Below are 25550 nucleotides of genomic sequence, written 5' to 3'. Positions count from 1 at the left end.
GAGGGCTGAGGATCGCGCAATGACTTGGATCCTTTAACAAAAATTTTTTTGAATGACTCAGTAAGTAGGCCACAGAGATGAAGAGAACAGCAGAGGGCACATGGTCAATAACGATGCCTGTTGACTCCACATCTCTTGGTGAGGCCTGACTAACGCACAGGGTCCGTGTGCAGTCGAGTCACTATGTCGTACACCTGAAAGCAACATGACATTGTATACCCACTGAAACTGACACGACATCGTATATCCATGCCACTTCAGTGATCAATAAAATCATCTAAATAAATGAATAAAAACCCATGTCGCTGGCTCGAAATGCAGAGTAGCGATGGGGGCAAGGAGAAGTGGAAAGGTCTAAAAATACTCGGGAAGCAGAAGTGGCAAGATCTTGAATCGATGTCGGGAAGAGAGAGGATGCCTCCGACTCAGCGTGCTTCACTGGAATTGCTGCTCTCCTCCCCAACTTACTGTCTTCCTTCACGGCTCATCTCAGTGAGCGATCAGCCTGCTGGCACAGAGCAAGCACCCATTGATTGCCTTTGGAGTGAAAGAATAAATGAATAGAGTAGAAATAGGGCCAAACGGAGCATTTGCCGGTGCCTGCCAAACAGCCAGGCCTAAACTCACCGTCAAGGTCGCCTCAGCAGAAGTCTATCACGGTCTCCCTGTCACCTTATCAACCGTCTGGAAAAGCACCAGGTCCCACATAGTCCAGGAGAACACCTGCCTTCCTATAACGGGCACTCCCTGCCTAGAAGCTGCAGGTGTGCCACAGGCCGGGCTTTGCCACGAGCCTCTCATTCTGTGAATTCTTTACGTGAGGGCGGTGGCAGATTGTATGGCCCATATGAGTACAGGGCGTGTTTGGTGTGGCAGGAACAGGGTCACAGCGGCACCCAACTGGTGGATCTACGTTCACTTTGGCTTCAATCAGAAAGAGCCTCTTCCCACCAGAGGGCGCCTGGGTGGTGCAGTCGGTTAAGCCACTGACTGTTGGTTTATCAGGTCCAGATCTCAGGGTCGTCAGATCAAGCCCCAGGTCAGGCTCTGCACTTAGTGCATTGTCTGGTTGAGGTTCTTTCTCCCTCTCCCTCTGCCCCTACTGCTCCTACTCATGCTCACTCTTGCTCTCTCTCTTTATTAAATAAATAAATAAATAAATAAATAAATAAATAAATAAATCTTTTAAAAAGAAAAGGGAAGAGCCTCTTACCACCAAAGAAGTTTATTAATCCAGCCCGCTCCCCCACCGTCATCCTGGCAGGGAAAAAACACAACTGGCAGAAAAAGTGCAGACACCAGGTGTCAGTTTGGATATTTCCTTGCTTCTCCCAGGGCTGACAAGCAGAGATACAGAACTGCTTGTGGTTCCTGGTACAGATACCAAAACTAGGAAGTGATCCGTCCCAGTGCAGATTTCCCAGAAGTAAGAATGAGATGAGACAAGCAAAGGACGCCCCCTGGACTCAACCAACGCAGCAAACATTCCCTGGTTATAGAAGAGAAGTGAAAGTTATAATCCGGAAGGGAAATTTGGCTGTGTGAGCAGTAGAATTGGGGGGTGGAGACATTTGATGAAGTGAAGTTTTTTTAACCCCCTTTTAGACAATATCATTAGATAAACATCCTTTTCAATGATACAACCCAAGTCATTTCTGGCCCTTTTCCTGGAAAAGCTTTTTACTGCTGTCAGTTTACAGGAACAGCAATAAGAGGCCATTTTCTGGGCATACAGCCCAGGACTCAAAGGGAGGCTCTAGAGAACATCTGGTCTGCTTGATATATAGAAGCCAGCACTGCATGTGTGTATTTGTGTGTATGTGTTTTTCCTATGCTGACTCATGGCATTGAAGTCTTTCTGGAAACACCCCCACCTTTGTAGCCAGCCAGTTTACACACACCCCTTCAGCTCCTCCTTGATTCAAATGTTAAGTCAAGAGGAAGAAGGAAAACAAGTTCGAGAGCTGCTCTCAAGCATCTAGAATTCTCTGCACCCCACCTCTTGAGAAGAGAGACTGGCCCCAGCTCTGACTCAGTCTACTACAAGCTGGACTCTCCTCTTAAAGCACGAACTTTATCTGAGCCTTTGGATAAAAGTGGAAGAAAAGAGTCCACAAGTACGGTGAACTCTGCAGGAGGCAGAGGGCTGACAACTGGCAGTAAAAACAGAAAGATGGCAGATCCTGAAATTGAACTTTTTGTGAAGGTAAGTTTTCTAGCTAAAATAACGGCATATGTATTATTTCTTGACATTGGACCTCAGATTCTAAAAAGACGTCAATATTTGGGCTAGAGATAAATTATTTTGTCATTATATTCTTCCTCTCAGTACTCGACATATGCCTGGCTGCTACATGATAATAAGAAAACACATTAGTATAAAAAGGCAAAGAGCTATTGTGGAAAGAGCACTGGACTGGTTGGTTAGACAGAACAACCAAGTTATATTCTTGGTGGCTTCCTATGTAACTCTGGACAAATCTCTCCCTCCATCTGGACCTTTGTTTCTTCATCTGTACAATGTAGGAGACTGACAAAATGATCCTTAAGGGCTTTCTAGCTCTTGCAATCTGTGTTTTATGGGATGGGTTTTGTAAGGCCTAAATGGGGAAAGTATGGGCTGAGAGCCCCAATCCCACACATAGCCCAGATCGAGCTTTCTAAAATTCTTCCATAATAGATGAAGATCACAGTGTAGTCACATGGACACTATGGGAGAAAACAGCCAGGAGTCTGTGTGAGGAGTCTGTGTGAGGAGGAGGCATTTAGAATTTTGCGTTTCCTCTTTATAGTCTGCCTTGGGGTTTTTGGTAATGCCTTGACTTTTCAGAAAAGCCCTTTGGAAAACCCCTAAGGCAGGAGCAAGGAACATGTGTTTCTAAATTAACTCATCAAGAAAAATAATAATTCTGTATAAGTTATTCTAAGTATAAATTACAGTTTCCTTAAACTTTGCTTAGATTGACTATTTTTTCTCTATATTTTCCTTGACTGTTACAAGTATCCAGGATAATAATAATCATAGCAAACTCTCATATCATGTTTGGCTTTTTTTCTGAACACTTCACCTGTAGTACTCATATTTACATATATTACCTCATTTAGTCCTAACACCTTACATTATTAGTACTAAAAGGAGTAGTATCATGAGTAGGAGTAATGGTAGTAGACTTGTCATTATAGTCATATTGTTGTTCTCATCTCTAGATAAGCAAGCAAAGGCAATAAAGTTTGTTACTTGCCTCTAAAACTAGATGTCTATTGATGACTTACAAAGACATAAAATAAAGTATGTCTACCAAATGCTAGTTTAAACATCTGTTAGCCAAAGTAAGACTTTCACAATCATTTAAAAATATTTGCAACTGGTCACATATATACACAAAGGGCATAATCAACCGCCTTTTCCAAACTATAGGAGAGTGATCCTTGAATTCCTGCATTGCAAAATAATCCAAGTAAGTGTTGGAGTATGGGGCATAAGAGCTACTTCTCTTATCTCTGGATTTTAGCAAAATATGTGACTGCTCAGACACAATATAAATTAGCCTTAATTTCCTAATTGGCTTTTCACATCTACCAATTTCAAACCACGGGTAATGTCTCTTCATAGGGCAACTAAAGTGTTCTTTTAGTCTAAACTACTCATTTAATCCAATCCAACTCCCCTAACTAGTTGTTGGCATTGATCTACATAAGTCAATCTTCATAGAATTCCCATATTTGGGTACTAATCTGGACAGGAGAAGTTAGTGAATCATACATTGGATGAACAAATGTTTGGTTAAGTAATAACTTTCAAGTTAAAATAACTAATCGTTTATTGAGTACTTACTATATGGCAGGCATTGTGTTAAGAGGTTTATTATTAACCTTATATTATAGATACAGAAAGTAAAGCAAAGAGTATCTAAGTAACTTTGTCCAGGGTCACATAGCCAGTGAATGGCAAGGTTAGAATTCCAATTTTTTAAAATAGTTATGTTTAATCTTATTGGCAAACTCTTTTTAGTGAATTTTCCAGAATTTCATCAGATGGAATCCTTTAGATATAAGCTTATCTAATAACATTGATACAAATCACAGATTTTCTAGAAGAACGTTGAGGATCATCTGGTCCAGGTTTTTATTCTGTTTTGCTTTAAGGTGTGTTCCGCAGAGCTCCACAAGTTTCACAGAAGATACAGAGGTAGGGCATAAGGATTGAGAGGCATGAAAAATGTTAATGAGTAAGTTTAAAAAGCTCTGCTCTTTATCTATGGTATCTCATTATAGATCATGCAGTTTCTTTCTAAAGATGAAAGGAATCTGTGATTTCCTCAGCTACCCCTGGCTGTGGCCTAGAAACCCTACCACAACTTCTTCCCCATATCACGGATGGGATACCTATAGGAGATTAAGCATTTTCCTGTTACAATTAAGAATTCATATCACACTACCTACGTGTTTTAATGTAGCCCGTGAAAACATTGCCTTTCAGCTCTGAATGCCTTGGGCAAGATTTTTAACCATGAACTAAAATCAAAGTATTTTTTAAGATTGTATTTATTCATCCATGAGAGACACACGGAGAGAGAAAGGCAGAGATACAGGCAGAGGGAGAAGCAGGTTTCCGTGCAGGGAACCCGACATGGGACTCGATCCTGGGTCTCTAGGATCACACCCTGGACCGAAGGCGGCGCTACACCACTGAGCCACCCAGGCTGCCCATATTTTCTAACATACATTTTATTTTCTCTAAATGCAGACTCTATCTTACTGGTTTGTTGTTCATTGTTAAACAGATTGTGTGTTTTCTACCAAACACACTAAAATGAAGTTTTAGTAGATCTTTACATAAAGTTATAGAACTGAACATTTGAGCCAAAATTCTGAATTTGTCAAAGCCATTTCACCTCATACCCTAAACCCTAACCCCTAACCCGAAGCTCCTAACCACTAACCATAACCATAACCCTCTGGAGAGGTCTCTGAACTGAAAATACCAGGTACATACCCCAACTCAAATCCTAACCCTAACCCATAACCACTAACCCAGTAAACCTAGTCCCTAAAATTGACCCTAACTGTAACCCTAACACTAAGCGTAACACTCTGGAGAGGTCTCTGAACTTCAAAATACCAGGCACATACTCTAACCATAACACCTAAGCCCAGGAGAAGTCTGGAGTTAGATTCTCTGGTGAGTTCCTGAACTGCAAAATTCCAGGGACATGCCCTAACCCTAACCCTTGATCTGAGGAAGTGGCTTACTGAACATAGGATTTAAAAAGCTGAGAAGCAGGGCACCCGGTGGCTCAGTGGTTTGAGCGTCTGCCTTTGGCTCAGGTCGTGACCCCGGGGTCCCGGGATCGAGTCCCACATGGGGCTTCCCACAGGGAGCCTGCTTCTCCCTGTGCCTGTTCTCTGCCTCTCTCTCTCTCTCTGTGTCTCTCGTGAATAAATAAATAAGATCTTTAAAGATAATAATAAAGGAAAAAAGAAAGATAAGCTGAGAAGCAGCCTAGTTTTCCTAGAGATGTCCGTAAACATGCAAGAATTGGTAGTATTGGAGCACCTGAGTGGCTCAGTTGGTTAAGTGTCTGACTCTGACTCTTGATTTCGGTTCAGGTCATGGTCTCAGAGTTGTGAGATTGAGCCCGGTGTTGGGCTCAACACTGGGTGTGGAGCCTGCTTAAGTTTCTCTCTCTCCCTTCCCTTCTCCTCCCTCCTTCCCTCCCTCTCTCATTCTCTCTCTCTTAAAAAAAAAGAATTGGTAGTATTTCTGAAAATGGGTGTGAAGGTACAGGTAAAAACAGAAAAATCTATTGAATATATATTTAAAGAGTATTTAGGGGACGCCTGGGTGGCTCAGTGGTTGAGCATCTGCCTGTGACCCAGGGCGTGATCCTGGAGTCCTGGGATCGAGTCCCACATCTGGCTTCCTGCATGGAGCCTGCTTCTCCCTCTGCCTGTGTCTCTGCCTTTCTGTGTGTGTGTGTGTCTCTCATGAATAAATAAATAAAACCTTTTTTAAAAATAAAAAAATAAAAAGTATTTAGAACCCCAAATCCCCTCCCTGCCTCAGCTTGATAGAAGGTTGCCATGTTTATTCTCATCCCAGCAGAAGTGTGAGGGCCAAGTTAGCTAGGGGTCGGTCCTGCCTGTCCCTGCTGCTTCCCATACCTGCCTAGCTGCTGTCATACTTCTCTTTTCTTGTTTTATCCTATTTTTTCTTTTTTTTTAAATAACCTAAAAACTGGTAGAGGAGTTTTGCAGGTTGAAGCCATGTCTAAATGAAAGTCCTCAGTAGGTGTTAAAGGAAACAGGGAGGGGAGGTCCTGAAGCCTCCTGCCAGGGGTCAGGAATCAGGGGCTGCCCTGGCCTGAGTGGCTGGGGGCCTGGCAGGCGTGGACGGGGCAGGTGAGGTGCAGGGGCTGTGGCCTGATGAGCAGGTGGGGCACACTAGCGGCTGGGCAGAGTGTGGACTGGTGTTCTGGTATTTTGTGTGTATGCTGCTTTTCTTTTCTAACCAAGAGGCTGGTTTTGGCATCTCTGTCTCATTCCCTGGGATCTAGTGGGAGGTACAAGTTCGGGGCTGGAGAAACAGGGAAGGGCTATGGAGGTCAAAGTCTTCCAGGCTTGCAGGCCTAGGACACCAGAGCCCTCAGTTACCGGTGAGCCCAAGCTGTCCAGAGCTCAACATGGGTGATTGGGAATCAGGTATGGAAATTGAAAAAGGCACGAGACAGGCCATCTCCCCGCCCCTTACAGCCTGACTGGGGATGGGGGAGAGGTGGGGCCAGTCGGTGGAGGAGTGTCCCAGCTAGGCCCGCTCTTGGGATGGCTGCAATGATGAGAAATCCCGGGAACTGTATTCTTAGAAGAGGTGTCTGAATGACAGGATACCTGGCACACACCCTAACCCTAATCCATAACCCATAACCCCTAACGTCAATCCCTAACCCTAAAACTCACCATAACCCTAACCTTCTGATGATATCTTTGAACAGCAAAATACTAGGCACATACTCAAGCCCTAACCTAACCCCCAACCCTAACCCTAACCCCAACAGAAGTCTGGGATTCTATTCTCTGGAGAGGTCTCTGAATGGCAAAATACAGGCACATACCCTAACCCTAACAACACGAAAATATTTTCTCTATGTGGAAAAGAAATAAGAGATTATACTTTTCTCTTAATTTTCAGACCAATTTCAAACCCTCTTAAAACTATCATAAAGACTATCATAAAAGCAGATCAATTTCTAAAAATCCAACAAAATTATTAGATGGGAGAAAACGTTGTTTAAGGGTTTGGGTTTTGGAGTACACAGTCCTGGACTTGCTACAGGAGACGAGTATATAGGTCATCAGCTGTTGACTAGCTGAGTGTATTTTAACAAGTCAGTTTCTCTGATCCTCAGTTTCCTCATCTGTAAAACAAGAATTTGTTTTATAAATTTATTTTTTATTGGAGTTCAATTTGCCAACATATAGCATAACACCCAGTGCTCATCCCGTCAAGTGCTCCCCTCAGTGCCCGTCACCCAGTCACCCCCACCCCCCGCCCACCTCCCCTTCCACCACCCCTAGTTGTTTCCCAGAGTTAGGAGTCTTTCATTAAAACAAGAATGTTAACAGAACCTACCTCATGGGATCATCTTCACTGTGTGGATCAAAAAATAAATAAATATGTAAAGCACTGTAGTTGTTAACTAGTAGACATTTAATAAAAGTCAAATATGGTGGCTATTATTATTTTTCATGTTTAGAAACTTAGATCACAGACATACAGAGAAAAAATTGCTTTTGTGAATGACCACATCCTGTCCTTGCCAGCTAAATATACTTAAGAGTTGGTAGTTCATCAATGAGGCTAGAGCATTTACATCCTAAAATTTTCTGTGATGGCACTTTAAATCAGCATATTGTAAACAGGGGGAAAAAACGGTTTTCCTGTAAAACTTGACTGCATTTCCCCCACATCTCAATGTTTTGCCTTTCCTTTTGCCAAAGGCGATCCACCCTTCCTGCTGTATCTATTCTCAGACTCCATTCTTCTTCCTGCCTCCCACCCATAATGGTGTTTCTACTCACTAGGCCCAGTTCTGATTGGATCCCTAGTTTGACTTCTGTTACAAAGGAAACACAGCTGCCAAAGTTGGGTGCCTCTTCCCATAGCTCTTCACTCCCTGACATCACAAAAGAACAACCGTAACCATCATTTCCTCTCTTGTACCCATTGCCAGGGAAAGGAAAATTTGCCAAAAAAATTAGGATTATGCCCAAGGCTTCTGGGACTTTGATATTGTTAGGAATCACGGATCAGAGCAGCTTTAGGGTGAAGTGTCCTTTACTTTCTTCTGTAGACTGAAGCAAAAGCAAACAAACAAACAGGTCCAACAGATGAGACATGCTCATGGCTTGGACTTGGGTAGCTAGTAGGTAACAGTGTTGGACAGATAGCAAGCATCAAATAAATATTAAATGAATGAATAATGTAATAGCCATGGAAAATGAAAGAACTAAACTTATTTGGAGATATTTATAGGTAAAACGGACAAGAATTAGTGTTGGATTTAATTTGGGAGTGAAGGGGCGGGTGGGTGGCTCAGTCGGCTAAGTATCTGCTTCTCTCTCTCTCCCCCCTCCTCCTCCCTCATGCTCTCTCCCTCTTACGTGCTCGCTCTCTCTCTCTCAAATAAATAAGAATCTTTTAAAAAATAATAATTTGGGAGTGAAGCATAAGGCTTATTGTCAATTTTCTAATTTAGGCAACTTAGTAGGTACTGTCTTGTGTGCTCAGGCTGCCATAACGAAATGCCATCGATGCGGTGGCTTAAACAACAGATATTTATCTTCCCAAAGTTGTACAGGCTGCATGTTCAAGATCAAAGTGCCATCATGGTCAGGTTCTTGTAAGCACTCTGTTCCTGGCTTACAGGTGATTGCTTGCTCAGTGTCCTTGCATAGTGGGTGGCAGAGAGAAGGGGGAGGAGAGGAGAGAGAAAGCTTCCTGGTCTCTTCTTATAAAGGCCTTAATCTTATCATGAGGGTCCCATCCTCGTGGCCTCAACCTAATTACCTCTCAAAGGCTTTGCCTCCAAATACTATCATATTGAAGGTTAGGGTTTCAAAATATGAATCTGGGGGGAATACAGTTCAGTCCGCAGCAGATAGCAGTGTCATTCACAAGATTAGGAGCCCTAAAGAAAGAGTAGGTCCGTGAGTGCACTAAAGAAAAAGGAAGGAATTCAGTTTGGGACATGCTGATTTTGAAGTGTCTAAAACCTGGATTTCTCACGAAGACAGTGTATCAGCCATAGCCCTCTCAAGAAGTGGCTACCTTTTCTTCCTCATTCTTCTCACCACTGAGCCTGGAAGTGAGGTCCATATCCATTAGGTATCCTTGCCTCCACATACCTCTTTCCAGACCATTCTCCTTCCCCCATCCAAAGAAATACCCATGTTGAGTATCATAAAATCAGACTAAACCACGCACTACCTTTCCTCATTATAAGTCTTCCAGAAAAAGAAAAAAAAAAGTCTTCCAAACACCAGGCCATTCTCCCCTATTTCTTGAGGAATTTTAGCTTCTGGATAATTTTCACTCTCTCGAACACTATTCCTATCAAAATTCTTGGTGAGTTTAATATCTACGGAGATGAAAGTTCCAGTACTCTGGCCTCTCAGATCCTTGACTGCTTCCCTTCCGCTGATCTTGTTCTTCCCTTTCCATGGTCACACCCTAACCTTGTCACTACAACCTCTACCATGCCTGCATAACATCATTATTTGGGGGGAGGATTGTTCTACTTTTTGGATTTTTACATTCCAATTTACTTTATTGATGTATGATTCACATAGAATAAGAAGTACCTATTTTATTTTTTTAATTTTTTATTTATTTATGATAGTCACAGAGAGAGAGAGAGGCAGAGACACAGGCAGAGGGAGAAGCAGGCTCCATGCACCGGGAGCCCGACGTGGGATTCGATCCCGGGTCTCCAGGATCGCGCCCTGGGCCAAAGGCAGGCGCCAAACCGCTGTGCCACCCAGGGATCCCTGAAGTACCTATTTTAATTGCACAATCCAGTGACACTTTTTTGTACATTTTTTTAATTGGAGTTCGATTTGCCAACGTATAGTATAACACCCAGTGCTCATCCGTCAAGTGCCCCCCTCAGTGCCCCCGTCACCCAGTCTTTTGACATATGTTTACACACATGTAACCACTGCCCCAATCAAAATACAGAACATTTCTATTACTTTAGAAAGTTCCTTTGTGTCTCTTTGTAATCAGTCTTCCCCACTATATCCCACTACTCCCTGCGAAGAAATCACTGACCTGTATTCTGACAGGATAGATCAGTTTGTGTTTTCTAAGATTTTCTATAGATTGAATCATACAGTATGTACCTTTGTTTGTCTGGCTTCTTTCACTCAGCATAATAATTTTAAGATTTCCCGTATTGTTATGTACATCAATCTCTCATTCTTTTTTATTGCTGAAGTGTTCCATTATATCGATGTACCATATTTATCTATCTACCCACTGGAGGACATTCGGGTTGTTTCCAGGTTTTTGGCTACTATGAATAAACGTTTATGTGCAAGTCTTTCTCTGGGCATATGTCTTTACCTCTTTGGGGCCAATACTTAGTATTAGAATTAATGAGTCAGATGTTAGGTACATTTTGAACTTTGACAAACTCTTTATAAACCATTGGTACCGTTTTAGACTCTTAACCGCGGTGTATCGGTTCCAGTTGCTCCTGGAATACTCGGCAATACTTGGTATGGTCAGTCTTCTAAATTTCAGCTATGCCAATGTGTGTGTACTGGTATCTTGTTGTGCTTTTGATTTTCATTTTCCTGTTGACTAATGATGTTGAGCATCTTTTTGTGTCATTTACCATCTGCATCTCTTTCATAGAGTGTTTGAATCTCTTACCCCTTTTTAAGTTGGATGGTTTGTCATGGAGTTGTTAGGAGCTATTTACTAGTATATTTTATATATTTTGGATACAAACATTTTTCATTTTCTTAATAGTTCCTTTCAAACCACAGAAAACCACATTGCAGCTTTCACGTAGCTCAATTTATTGAATTTTTCTTTGCCCTCACTCACCCTCTGAATCCCAGCCATATTGACCTTCTTTCAGTTCCTTATAATGCCATTGCTCAAGCATGTTGCAAGGCTTTTGGACATGCTATTTGCTGTTTAGAACACCTTCGTTGTGCCTATTCACATATTTAACACTTATTCTTTTTAAATATTTTATTTATTTATGAGAGAGAGAGGCAGAGACACAAGCAGAGGGAGAAGCAGGCTCCATGCAGGGAGCCTGATGTGGGACTCGATCCCGGGTCTTCCGGATCAGGCCCTGGGCTGAAGGTGGCACCAAACCGCTGAGCCACCCGGGCTGCCCAACACTTACTCATTCTTTGAACTCAGTTCAAATGCCATTTCCTCAGAAAAACCTTCCCTAACAGAACCCATATAGTGTTTCTCTGTTACACACTCTCATGACATGCACATCCTTCCTTCAAAGAACTTACCTCATTTTAAAAGTAAGTTAAGGGATCCCTGGGTGGCGCAGCGGTTTAGTGCCTGCCTTTGGCCCGGGGCGTGATCCTGGAGACCCGGGATCGAATCCCACGTCGGGCTCCCGGTGCATGGAGCCTGCTTCTCCCTCTGCCTATGTCTCTGCCTCTCTCTCTCTCTCTCTCTCTCTGTGACTATCATAAGTAAATAAAAAATTAAAAAAAAAAATAAAAGTAAGTTAAGCTGAGAGACTACTTCTTAAATATCTGTTATATACAGTATAGATTATATGTAATGTCTGATCTATTTTAAAAACATGATTATTTGTCCAGTAAGTATTTATTGGGAGAGTGAATGAATGAATGAAGAATAGAGGGGCCACAGATAAACTCAAGTATACATAAAATTTCAAAGCAGAAAAGTGTGTTGTTTTCAATCAGTGAGCAAAAGATGGATCTTTATTTTTTCACCATGATTTTTCTTACTATTGAAGTATAGGTAATATGCATTGTTATATTAGTTTTATGTATACAACATATTGACTATTACATATTATTACAATATTATTGACTATATTCCCAATACTGGATTTTTCATCTCCATTATTTATTTATTTTATAACTGGCAGTTTGTACCTCTTGATTCTCTTTGTCTATTTTGCCCACCCCCACTTACCTCCCCTTTGGTAACCAGTAGTTTGTTCTCTCTATCTAGAGATGGGTTTGTTTGTTTTGTTGTTGTTGTTGTTGTTGTTGTTTTGCTTGCTTCCTGTTTTATGTTTTAGATTCTACATATAAGTGAAATCATATGGTATTTGTCTTTCTCTGTCTTACTTATTTCACTTAGCATAATACCTTCTAGATCCCTTTATGTTGTCACAAATGACAGGGTCTCATTCTTTCTTTATGCCTGAGTAATATCCCATTCATCTATTGATAGACACTTGGGTTGCTTCCATATTTTGGTTATTGTGAATAATGCTGCAATAAACATGCGGGTGCATGTATCTTTTTTAATTAGTGTTTTCATTTTCTTTAGGTAAATGCCCAGTAGTGGAATTATGTACTACATCATATTTCTAATTTTTTGAGGAACTTCCATGCTGTTTTCCATAGTGCTCAGACCAATTTACATTCCCACTGCAGGTGCATGAGGGTTCCCTTTTTTGCAACAGTTGTTATTTCTTACCTTTTTGATAATAGCCATTCTGACTTGTGTGAGAGTATATATCATCGTGGGTTTGATTGGCCTTTTCCTGATTATGAGGGAGAAATGTTTATTCAAGCCTTCATTTTTAATGAGATTATTTGGGATTTTTGGTGTTCAGCTGCATAAGTTCTTAGCATATTTTAGATATTACCCCCTAATGAGATACTTCATTTGCAAATATCTTTTCTTATTCAAGAGGTTGCCATCTTCTTTTGTTCAAAGTTTCCTTTGCTCTGCAAAAGCTTTTTATTTTGGTGTAGTCCCAATGGCTTATTTTTGCCTGTTTCCCTTGCCTCAGGAGACATAGCCATAAATATGTTGCTAAAGCCTATGTCCAAGAGATTACTGCCTATGTTTTCCTTTAAGAATTTTATGATTTTAGTCCTACATTTAGGCTTTTAATCCATTTTGAGTTTATTTTTGTGTATGATGTGGGGGGAAAAAGTGGTCCAGTTTCTTTCTTTTGCATGTAGCTGTCCAGTTTTCCCAGCACCATTTATTGAAAGACTATTTTCCCCATTGGATATTCTTGCCTCCTTTGTCATAGATTAATTGACCATACAAGCATGGGTTTGTTTCCTGGGCTACTTTGTTCCATTGATCTATATGTCTATTCTTGTGCCAGTACCATACTGTTTTGATTAGTATAGTCTTGTAGTGTAGTTTGAGATCAGGGAGCATGATACCTGTGGCTCTGTTCTTTTTCAAGATTGCCTTAGTTATTCAGGGTTTTCTGTAATTCAATGCAAACTTTCCAATTGTTTGTCACAGCATTTGATGGAGATTGCACTGAATCTGTAGATTGGACATTTTAACAGATTTTAACAATATTAACTCTGCCAATCTAGGAGTACAATATATCTTTCCATTTATTTGTGTCATCTTTAATTTCTTTCATCAGTGTCTTATAGTTTTCGGAGTACAGGTCATGCACCTCCTTGGTGAAATTTACTCCCAGGTATTTTTTAAAGTAGGCTCCACACCCAGCATGGAGCCCAACACAGGGCTTGAACTGACGATCCTGAAGTCAAGACCTGAGCTGAGATCAAGAGTTGGACATTTAACTAACTGAGCCACCCAGGCATCCCTGCTAGAGTTTTTTATGCAGTTGTAAATGGGATTGTTTTCTTAATTTCTCTTTCTGCTGCTACATTACTGGTGTATAGAAATGCAACAGATCTCTGTTTATTGATTTTGCATACTGCATCTTTGCTGAATTCATTTATTAGTTCTAATAGTCTTTTAGTGGAGTCTGTAGGGTTTTCCACATAGAGTTTTATGTCATCTACAAATAGTGAGACTTTTACTTCTTCTTTATCAATTTGGATGCCTTTCGTTTTTCTTGTTTGATTGCTGTAGCTAAGACTTCCAGTACTATGTTGAATAAAAGTGGTGAGAGTGGACATCCCTGTCTTGCTCCTGATCTTAGAGAAAAAGCTTTCAGTTTTCACCATCGTGTATGATATTAGCTGTGGGTTTTTCATATATGGCCTTTATTATGTTGACATATGTTCCCTTTGAACCAACTTTGTTGAAAGTTTTTATCATGAATGGATGTTGTATTTTGTCAAAAGGTTTTTCTGCATCTATTGAGATAATCATATGGTTTTTATCCTTTCTTTTGTTAATATTCTGTATCACATTGATTGATTTATGAATTTTAAATCATCCTTCAATCTCTGGAATAAATCCCATTTGATTATGGTGAATTGTCCTTTAAATGTATTATTGAATGCTATTTGCTAGCATTTTGTTGAGGATTTTTGCATCTGTGTTCATCAGGGACATTGGCCTGTGGTTTCCTTTTTCTATAGTGACTTTGGTTTTGGCATCAGGGTAATGCTGGTCAAAATATGGATCTTTAAATGAATGGTGTTAAAACAACTATTAACTATTTTTTAAAAACTTAAGTTACATAAGCTAGAGTCCCAGTATACTCCTGGTGCCCAAAGGCAGGCGCCAAACTGCTGCGCCACCCAGGGATCTCCGTGTATCAAAAAGTATTAATGTTGAGCAGCCCTGGTGCCTCAGCGGTTTAGCGCCGCCTTCGGCCCAGGGCGTGACCCCGGGGTCCCAGGATCAAGTCCCACGTCGGGCTCCCTGCGTGGAGCCTGCTTCTCCCTCTGCCTGGGTCTCTGCCTCTCTCTCTCTCTCTGTCTCTCATGAATAAATAAATAAAATCTTTCTTAAAAAAAGTATTAATGTCTTCAGTATACAAATGGAATTTTCAAATCAATAAGGAAAATATCACTTTGATAGAGAAAAATGTAAGATTGTCATGAACAAACATTTAACGAAATAAGGAAATCAAATCAGCAATAAACATATGGAAAATGCCTTTCAATGAGCACTGGGTGTTATTCTATATGTTGGCAAATTGAACACCAATAAAAATAAATTTAAAATAAATAAATAAATTTATTAAAAATAATTAAAGTTCAAATCAAGAAGGATAGCAGTTTGGGGGAGTAAGGGAGTTGGCAAATAGGGACAAGGATACAAAAAAAAAAGGAAAATGCCTTTCAGGAAGGAATTTTGGCAGGATCTATCAAAATGGAAAATGCACTTACTCTTTTTTCAACATTCTCATTTTGAATATTAACTCTAAAGATAGATATAGTCTCAGAAGTGGAAAAAATTATACGCCTAGAAATATTGCTGCTGAACTATTTAGCATAGCAAAAATTTTGGAATATCTGAAATGCCCATCAATAGGAAATGGTTCTATAAATTCTGGTAATATATAAAATCAACTATCATTATTATGTATTCATTACACTTGTCATCTTAAGTTTTTTAAAGATTTTATTTATTTATTTATTTGAGAGAGTGGGAGAGAGCACAAGAGCAGGGCAAAGGGCAAAGGGAGAAGCAGATACTTACTGAGCAGGGACCCCGATGTGGGGCTCAATCCCAAGACTCTGGGATCATGATCTGAGCTGAAGGCAGACGCTTAACCGACTGAGCCACCCAGTTGCTCCTACCCTTATCATTTAAAATACAATAAACTTATTTGATTTATCCCTGTCTGCCCACAGACGGTAGACTACATGAGATTAAGGACTTCCAATTTTGTCTCTAGCAACTGGCTCATTTCCCAGTAGGCACTCAATATGTACTTGAGCAAATGAATGAATGAGGCCTTCCTTTATCTTAACAGGCTGGAAGTGATGGGGAGAGTATTGGAAACTGTCCCTTTTGCCAACGCCTCTTTATGATCCTCTGGCTTAAAGGAGTTAAATTCAATGTGACTACTGTTGACATGACCAGGTAAGAGGACATGTTTCATTCAGAAGATTGAAATCAGTAGACATCAATACAATGTTTGTATAACATGTACTTTATCTAGAAGCCTAACTCTGCTTATTTTCAATAATCATAGAAAGCCTGAAGAGCTGAAGGACTTAGCCCCAGGTACCAATCCTCCCTTCCTGGTGTATAACAAGGAGTTGAAAACGGACTTCATTAAAATTGAGGAGTTTTTAGAGCAGACACTGGCTCCTCCAAGGTACAGCATTATACATGATGTTATTGTTCTTGAGAAAATCTATTTTATTGCCCTATTATATTGCAGATTGAAGATTCTTACTTCTAGACATCTCTTTTTCACTGTTCAACCTCTTTTGCTATTTTTCTAGAAATGTTTGCAGAGATCCCCATGATTACATGACTACAAAACTGTACTACACAATTACTTATTTAATATATTTAAATCTATTAAAACTTTATGAGATGTAGGTAATATATTAGGAAAGGGCAAAATATAGATTTGGAGACCTGGAAAAAGCAGGTAATTTCAGCCATAATAAAGGTTGGGGGCATTTATACTGATAGGATTTAAACTCATTTTATTGTAGAGCCCTCACAAGATCTTCAATTTTGAAATAGCCTTTGATTCAGTATGATTTCTAAACTTGCAAGTTGAGAAATATAATATCTATTATGCATAAACTTTCCCCTTCAACTTCAAAGACACGAGGACATTAGATGTAACACTTCAAAGTATTTTTAAGAGATCTTATTTATTTTAGAGAGAGAGTATGCATGCAGGGGGAGGGGCAGAGAGAGGGGAGAGAGAGAATCCCAAGTAGACTCCGTGCTCAGCATGAAGTCCTACCAAGGGCTTGATCTCACAATCCTGAGATCATGACCTGAGCTGAAATCAAAAGTTGGATGTTTATCTGATTGAGCCACCCAGGCACCCCCAAAGTATTTTTTATATTTCTTATGCTGTGCCTTTTATTTCCATGACTTATTCATTCCATAACTGTAAGCCTATATCTCCCACTCCCCTTCACCCATTTTCACCCATCCCCAACCCCCTCTCCTCCAATGACATCAGTTTGTATTTATAGGTCTGTTTCTGGAGGCATCACAGTTCCAGACTTCATGCTATTTCACAAAGCTGTAGTGATCAAGACAGTATGGTACTGGTACAAAATGATGGGTATTAAGGAGGGCATGTTATGATGAGCACTGGATGATACATGTAAGTGATGAATCACTAAGTTTTACTCCCGAAGCCAATATTACACTATATGTTAACTAACTAGACTTTAAATGAAAATCTTAAAAAAGGAAATTTGAAAACTCAAAAAAAAAAATAGACACATAGAGACACCTGGGTGGCTCAGTGGTTGAGTATCGTCCTTCGGCTCAGGGCATGATCCTGGGATCCTGGGATCCAGTCCACATTGGTTCTCACAGGGAGCCTGCTTCTCCCTAGTCTCTGCCTCTCTCTGTCTCTCATGAACAAGTAAACAAAAGCTTTAAAAAATAGACACATAGATAAAAAGAACAATAGAAAGCCCAGGAATGAACCCACGACTATACAGCCAATTAATCTTTGACAAAGTAGGAAAGAATATACAATGGGAAAAAGATGATCTCTTCAACACATGGTGCTGGGAAACCTGGACAGCCAAAAGCATAAGAATCAAATTGGGCCACTTTCTTATACCATAGACAAAAATATACTAAAATTGTCAGAAATACCTAATTATGAGACAAGAAACAATTAAAATCCTAGGACACAGGCAGTAACCTCTCTGACATCAGACAAAGCAACTTCTTCCTAGATATGTCTCCTGAGGCAAGAGAAACAAAAGCGAAAATAAACTATTGGGACTTCATCAAAATAAAATGCTTTTGCACAGTGAAGGAAACAATCAACAAAGCTGAAAGGTACTTACAGAATGGGAGAAGATATTTGCAAATGACATATCTGATAAAGGATTATTATTCAAAAAATTAAGACGTTATAAAAGCAAACACCCCAAAAAACAAATAATCCAGCTTAAATATGGGCATAAGACATGAACAGACATTTCTCCAAAGAAGACATCCAGATAGCCAGACACATGAAAAGATGTTCAATGTCACTCATCATCAGGGAAATGGAAATCAAAACCACAGTAAGATATCCCCTCACACCTATCAGAGGGGCTAAATTAACAACACAGGAAACAACAGGTGTTGGCCAGGATGCAGAGAAAGGGGAACCCTATTGCACTGTTAGTAGGAATGTCAGCTGATGAGCCACTCTGGAAAACAGCATGAAGGCTCTTCAAAAAGTTCAGAATAGAGGAATTCCTGGGTGGCTCAGCGGTTTAGCTCCTGCTTTCAGCCCAGGGTGTGATCCTGGAGTCCTGGGATCGAGTCCCTCGTCAGGCTCCCTGCATGGGGCCTGCTTCTCCCTCTGCCTCTCTCTCTCTCTCTCTCATTAATAAATAAATAAAATAAAATCGCTTAGATGATTTTATGTTATGTGAATTTTATCTCAATTTTTAAAAAAAGATTAGGTTTTTAATTGAAATTGCACTGAATTCATATTACTATTTGAAGAAACTTCATTTTATGATACAAATTATTCCCATCAGAAACACAATCTGTGTATTTGTTTGGGGACCATCAAATTTTTATTTATTTTTATTCAGATAAAATTGTCATATAACATTGTGTAAGTTCAAGGTGTACAACCATGATCTGGTATTTATATATTGTAATATGATTACCACTGTAGTGTAAGCGAATATCTCTATCACATTACATAATTATTATTTCTTTTTTTTTTGGTGAGAACAATTAAGATTTTCTCTTAGCAACTTTGCAGTCTGTAATAGAGTCTTGTTGAGTATAATCATTATGCTGTGCTTATTTATCTACTAGTTGCAAGTTTTTAACATTTATTTTTTTTTTTTAATTTTTATTTATTATGATAGTCTCACAGAGAGAGAGAGAGAGAGAGAGAGGCAGAGACACAGGCAGAGGGAGAAGCAGGCTCCATGCACCGGGAGCCCGACGTGGGATTCGATCCCGGGTCTCCAGGATCGCGCCCTGGGCCAAAGGCAGGCGCCAAACCGCTGCGCCACCCAGGGATCCCAGTTTTTAACATTTAAACAACATCCCTGCAATCCTCCCACCAAGGTGCCTCTAGACTATTATTTTGCTTTTTAGATTCCACATATAAGTGAGATCATAAAGTATTTGTCTTTCTCTGTCTGACTTATCTCACTTAACATAATGTCCTCAAGGTCCATTCATGTCACAAATGGCAGACTTTCCTTCTTTTTATGGATTAATAATATTCCATGGTATATAAGCACCACATCTCCTTTACCCGTTCATCCACTGATTCACATTAGGTTATCAACCTAAGTGCCAGTCTTATGTTCTTTGATAAGATTTTGCCTTGTTTTTTTTCATATTGGTTCTATACCTTTTCTATTAAGCTATTTCTAAATATTTAATACTTTTGGGACACCCAGGTGGCTCAATCAGTTCAGCACCTGCCTTCGGCTCATGTCATGATCCCAGAGTCCTGGGACCCAGCCCTATGTTGGGCTTTCTGCTCAGTGGAGAGTCTGCTTCTCCCTCTGTCTCTCCTCCACCTCACTCATGCTCTCTCACTCTCTCTCTCACTCTCAACTAACTAAATAAAATCTTTTAAAATTAGACCAATAAATAAATATTTAATACTTTTATCACTATTGTAAATGGAATATGCTACTAATATCCATTTCTTTTTTAAAGATTTTATTTATTTATTCATGAAAGACAGAGGAGAGAGAGAGAGAGAGAGAGAGAGAGAGAGAGGAGGCAGAGACCCAGGCAGAGGGAGAAGCAGGCTCCACGCAGGGAGCCCGATGCGGGACTCAACCCCGGGACTCCAGGATCACACCCTGGGCCGAAGGCAAGCGCTAAACCGCTGAGCCCCCCAGGGATTCCTCTAATATCCATTTCTATCTGGTTATTGCTAGCATAGATAACTTATTTTTTAATGTTTGATTTGTATTAGCCACCTTGCCAAAATATATCATTTATTCTAGTAATTTTTCCTATATTTTCTTGGGTTTTCTAAGTATACAATTATATTGTTGCTTTTCTTCCAGTAATTGTACTAGTGCTTTATGTTGTCTTTCTCAACTTGCTAGGACCTCGAAAACAATATCTACTATAAAAGCAATTATGAGTGTCTGTCTTGTTCCTAAATTTAATGTAAATGGTTCTAAAGTCATCATTTAGAATGTTTGGGTTTTTTTTTTTGTTTTCTTGTTTGTTTTTTTTTGTTTGTTTTTGTCTCATTTGTTAGTGCATTCAGCACAATGTTGGAGAGGAGTAGTGATGATGATCAATCTCATCCTGTACTCATTTTAAGGGAAATAGCACTAACATATCATCATTTAATATGGTGCTTACTGAAAGCTTTTGATGGGTGCATTTTATCAAGTTAAGGAAATTAATTAATTAGTTTAACCATTCAACAAATATTTATTGAATATTTAGTAAGTGTCAAATACTGTTCTAGGCACTTTGGACACATCAGTGATTAAACCAGGCAAAAATACTGTGCCCTAGTAGACCTTACATTCTAGATGAGGAAGACAATAAATAAGCAAGATTAAAAAGCAAAACATAAAGTACTTTAAATGATGATAAATAGTAAGAAAAAACAAAGCAAGGGGGGAACTAGCAAGTGTTAAGGACAGAAGAAAGTTTGCAATGTTAGGGTGGGTAGAGGAAGGCCTCACTTAGGAAGGGATATTAAAACAAGATCTGAAAGAAGAGGAGGAACAGGTCATGTGCATATATGAAGAAAATCACTCCATTTAAGGGTAAATGAAGTGAAAATGCTTTGGGGTGGGAGCTTGTCAGGCCTGTTTGAAGAACACTAAGGAGATAAGTGGGGAAGAGGGGGAGGAAATGAGAGCAGAGTGGTAAGAAAGGGGCAGATCACATCATTCCTCATAGCTTACTGCGAGGACTTGGGGTCCGAGTCTGATGAGATGAGACATTGCAGGGTACTAAGTAGGGAAGAGACATGATACAACTTATCTTTTAACATGACTGCTCTGGCAGCAAGTACAAAATAGTCTAGGAGTGTGGGGGACAAGAAGCTGTTGCAGTAGTATAAGCTTTGGACCAAGCAGGAGGCAGTAGATGCGGAGAGAAATGGATAGATTCTGGGTACATTTTGGGGTCTGTGTGTGGTTTTCTGTTCAAATTTTTTTTAAATTTTTATTTATTTATGATAGTCACAGAGAGAGAGAGAGAGAGAGGCAGAGACATAGGCAGAGGGAGAAGCAGGCTCCATGCACCGTGAGCCTGATGTGGGATTCGATCCCGGGTCTCCAGGATCACACCCTGGGCCAAAGGCAGGCGCCAAACCGCTGCGCCACCCAGGGATCCCTCTGTTCAAATTTTTAATTTAAATTCTAGTTAGTTAACATACAGTGCAATATTGGTTTCAGGAGTAGAATTCAGCGATTCGTCATTTACATACAACACCCAGTGTCCTCCTTAATGCCCATCACCCATCTAGCCCACCCCCCACCCACTTCCCCCGGGTACATTTTGAAAGGTAAGCGGGCTAGAATTGCTAATGGATCAAATATGGGGATGGAGAGCAGAAAGGAATCAAGGAAGATAACTGTTTGACCTGACCATTTCTAGTGGCTGGTGGGTTTTTTGTTTGTTTTTTTTTAATGAATGAGAATTGATTTTCATTCAATACTTTTCCTGCATCAATTCATGATCGTATGATCTTATTCAATTTCTTAATGTGAGGAATTACACTATTACATCATTTGATTTCATTATGCTAAATCAAGTTTGTATTAAGGAGAGGCCAGCTTGGCTACCTTTTTCCATCCTCTCTATCCTGTTTATTCCTTCATTTTTATGTAAGTTACAATAATTTAAAACCATGTTTTCCTATCACTTATCTTTGAAATTGTATTACCACCAATATATATCCTGCCAAATAGGCTTTCAGGAGCAAGTACAGGTGACCTAACACCATTTAAACCATTGTTTCTACATACAAGTTAATGAGCTTTGAATTCTCCACAACCAGTTTCCCGGTAAACTTTAGAAACTTCAGTATTCTGATATTGAGAAAAAATACATATTTCCAATGAGAGTTTTGCAGGACCTTTGGTTTCCAGCACAATTTTCCAAAACCTCCATTCTGAGCAGAGCGTAAGCTAGGACACTTGGTCTCTGATTTGTTATGTGTGAATAATCGTGGAGTGATGTTTCTTTTTAAGGTATCCTCACCTGAGTCCCAAGAACAAGGAGTCCTTTGATGTGGGCTGTAACCTCTTTGCCAAGTTTTCTGCATACATTAAGAATACGCAGAAAGAAGCAAATAAGAGTGAGATACTTTTGTTTAAATTTCTGTTTCTCTCACACATTTGCTGACACTCACAGTCTCAGGTAAAATAGGATTTTCCTGAATACATAGTATATTGGGGAATACACTCTCTGATTCTTTCTCCTCTCCACTGAAATTCCTTTGCATGAGGTCTTATTAAATTTAGAAGCCAAGATTCAATAGGGCAATAACTAAGCTCAATTAGAGCACTGACATGCCAGGAGTGAGCTAACTGCAGGACTCTATTTCAGCCTCCCAACTTTCTGATTTCTGAAACTATAGCATCTACCCTCGCCCACAAACATTCCTGAATAGGTCCACTGTCTTCTGATTCATGAGGGCTATTAGTCTCAGATTCTACTTTCTGCCCCTTCTGTGTTTAACAATAACATAAATGACTTTTTCTTTCTTTGACTCTCCTCCCAATGCACCTCCTCAAGAAAAGTCCAAAAATATTTTTACTCATCATTTGATTCAACATCTGACCCTGTCTTATCAGTGGGTAGTGGAGCGTTCTAGTTAACTATTTCGATTTTAAAGGGCCAGTGTATGTGGTTAGAGATGTCTACATGTGTGAAAAGCATATTGAGAATGTATTTAGTCATGAAGACAAAATATTTATTGGTAACCCTATGACTTCTTTATCTCAGATTTTGAAAAATCTCTGCTCAGAGAATTTAAACGTCTGGATGACTATTTAAACACCCCGCTTCTGGATGAAATTGATCCAGACAGTGCCGAGGAACTCACAGTTTCCAGAAGATTGTTCTTGGATGGGGATCAGCTGACACTGGCTGACTGCAGCTTGTTACCCAAACTGAACATTATTAAAGTAAGTCTTTGTAGGGCTAACTGAATGGTCTGGGAGGGGTTTTGGAGTCGCCAGCATGAAACACAGTGACTGTTTAGTGTGAGATTGTTATATGATAGCTTTGTCATCATCATTATGCATAGTGTATATCTCTTTTTTTCTCCTCAGAGGAAAAATCAGTAATGATCTTCTCTGGGAATCATAAAAACTTCTTGTTTCTTTCTTCCCAAATTAGAAGGTGTTTTCCATTGTCTTCTCTATAAAACAAGGATAATATTACCCATTTCATGGAATTGTGGAGAAAATTTAATTAAGGCATGTAAAATGCTTAGAACAGTATCTGGATCTTAGCAAATGATAATGTGACCTAGTAATAATTTTATGATGGTTTAGTCATTGATTTAATAAATCCTTATTGAACAGAACTTACTCTGTCTCAGATCCTATGCCAGACACTCAGAATACATGAAGAAATAAGACACATTTGGGACCCTGAGCAAACTCTTAGTCTAGTGGAGAAATATTTGCACTTTTTCTGGGCTTTCTTCTTCTAAACATATTAATAATTAAATACAGCATAAATATAAATATGATTATACACATATTGTTTTGTCTACATTTGTAAACAAAACATTAAACTAGTAAGTCCAAGATTCTTTAGGTTTATTTTTGTGTAGATAACACGTCCTTAATGATCTTGACTTTTGAGATATGTTTCTATATACTAGGCATGTCATTGATGCGTTTTACTATGACGTGTTTTTTCCTTTTTTTCCCCAAAACCTTAGGTTGCTGCCAAGAAATACCGTGACTTTGACATTCCAGCAGAATTCTCAGGAGTCTGGCGCTATCTTCACAATGCCTATGCCCGTGAAGAATTTACCCACACATGTCCTGAAGACAAAGAAATTGAAAATACCTATGCAAGTGTGGCTAAACAGAAGAGTTAGGACAGCTCTTTTAGTAGAAAAAGCTCTCCTTTCACTTGTTATCATATTATAAAGGCTTTTGGAAACAAGAATATGGAAAATACTGTTTCCTCTGACTCTCTTATGACAAGAATGCTGTGTATTCTGTATCTAATCAGTCCAAAGTATCTTCTCACTGTGTATTTTAAAGTTCTTTGTATATTCAATTAATCTTTATTCCCATGGCATAACCACTGCAATCTTAAATCACATGGAAAGCATCAAGATCTTTTGCTATTTAATTGAATTATTACAATGTGTTGTGTGTAAGCTCAACAGATGGCCAAAGTTACAAAAGACATATTGCTCATAAACTGCTCTTTATAAACACTTCCATCTAAATCATTAAAACAATTTTATATTTTTGTTAGTTTAATACATGAGTGAATTTATTTCTGATATGAGTAATAAATCAAAGAGTAAGTATATCAGAGAGGCAAATCCTAAAAGAATAATTTTAAAAATCCGCTCTGAAAAGAGATCAAGACCAACGGGTATTCGAATGGCATTGAACACCTAGAAATATGACTGCCTCATAGTCAGAGATGAGAATATGACCTTCATGACCAGAGTATATTGTTAAATAAGCAGGTATTCATTAAATATAACATAATAGTAATTTTTAAAAGATCAGAAACAAATATATGGTAAAGTTGCAAAGTAAATTGGACCTATTATTCCACAGAAATAAGAAGGAAACTAAGAAATTTGACTGACCAGAAGGTCTTATTCCTGTCCATAGAAAGATAAGCATGCTATCCTCAAAGAATAATGACAAAGATTTGTATAGAATTTAAAATGTTCTATTACTATATGTACTCAAATTTACATGTTAAAATGAAATCACTCAGATCTGAAACTAAAGCTGGACTTAACTTGGTCCTTCAAAGGAGAAACAAAGTTCAGCCTCAAAAACAGAAGATACTGGGCAGCCCGGGAGGCTCAGCGGTTTAGCGCCACCTTCAGCCCAGGGCGTGATCCTGGAGACCCGGGATTGAGTCCTGTGCTGGGCTCCCTGCATGGAGCCTGCTTCTCCCTCTGCCTGGGTCTCTGCCTCTCTCTCTCTGTGTGTGTCTCTCATAAATAAATACAATCTTTTAAAAAAAAAACAGAAGATACCATAGGTCAATGGAACAGAATGAAAAATCCAAAAATACAATCGGAGAAGGACAAACATTATATGGTCTCATTCATTTGGGAAATATAAAAAATAGTGAAAGGGAATAAAGGGGAAAGGAGAAAAAATGAGTGGGAAATATCAGGGAGGGAGACAGAACAGGAGAGACTTCTGACTCTGGGAAACGAACTAGGGGTGGTGGAAGGGGAGGAGGGCAGGGGGTGGGGGTGACTGGGTGACAGGCACTGAGGGGGGCACTT

General features: G+C 39.5%; 1 protein-coding gene across 1 annotated transcript; it reads left to right on the top strand.

The window, feature by feature from the left end:
• Positions 1–1685: 1685 nt before the first annotated feature.
• Positions 1686–24549, top strand: CLIC2 (chloride intracellular channel 2). Its single transcript, XM_025460507.3, has 6 exons — positions 1686–2206; positions 15900–16009; positions 16122–16247; positions 22288–22394; positions 23045–23226; positions 23994–24549. The coding sequence occupies exons 1-6, from the start codon at positions 2174–2176 to the stop codon at positions 24153–24155; spliced, it is 720 nt and encodes a 239-aa protein (XP_025316292.1). The 5' UTR covers positions 1686–2173; the 3' UTR covers positions 24156–24549.
• The last annotated feature ends 1001 nt before the right edge of the window (positions 24550–25550 follow it).

The sequence above is a fragment of the Canis lupus genome, chromosome X (genome assembly GCF_003254725.2).
Source record: "Canis lupus dingo isolate Sandy chromosome X, ASM325472v2, whole genome shotgun sequence".
Taxonomy (NCBI): Eukaryota; Metazoa; Chordata; class Mammalia; order Carnivora; family Canidae; genus Canis; species Canis lupus.
This window is presented reverse-complemented; position numbering and strand designations above follow the sequence as displayed.

What these genes read in the sequence shown, in the direction of transcription:
- CLIC2 (XM_025460507.3), top strand. Translation starts at nt 2,174, where the DNA reads ATGGCAGATCCTGAAATTGAACTTTTTGTGAAG. An exon ending in ACTACTGTTGACATGACCAG is followed by an intron (nt 16,010 to 16,121) that starts GTAAGAGGACAT and finishes CAATAATCATAG; the next exon opens with AAAGCCTGAAGAGCTGAAGG. An exon ending in CCAAACTGAACATTATTAAA is followed by an intron (nt 23,227 to 23,993) that starts GTAAGTCTTTGT and finishes CCAAAACCTTAG; the next exon opens with GTTGCTGCCAAGAAATACCG.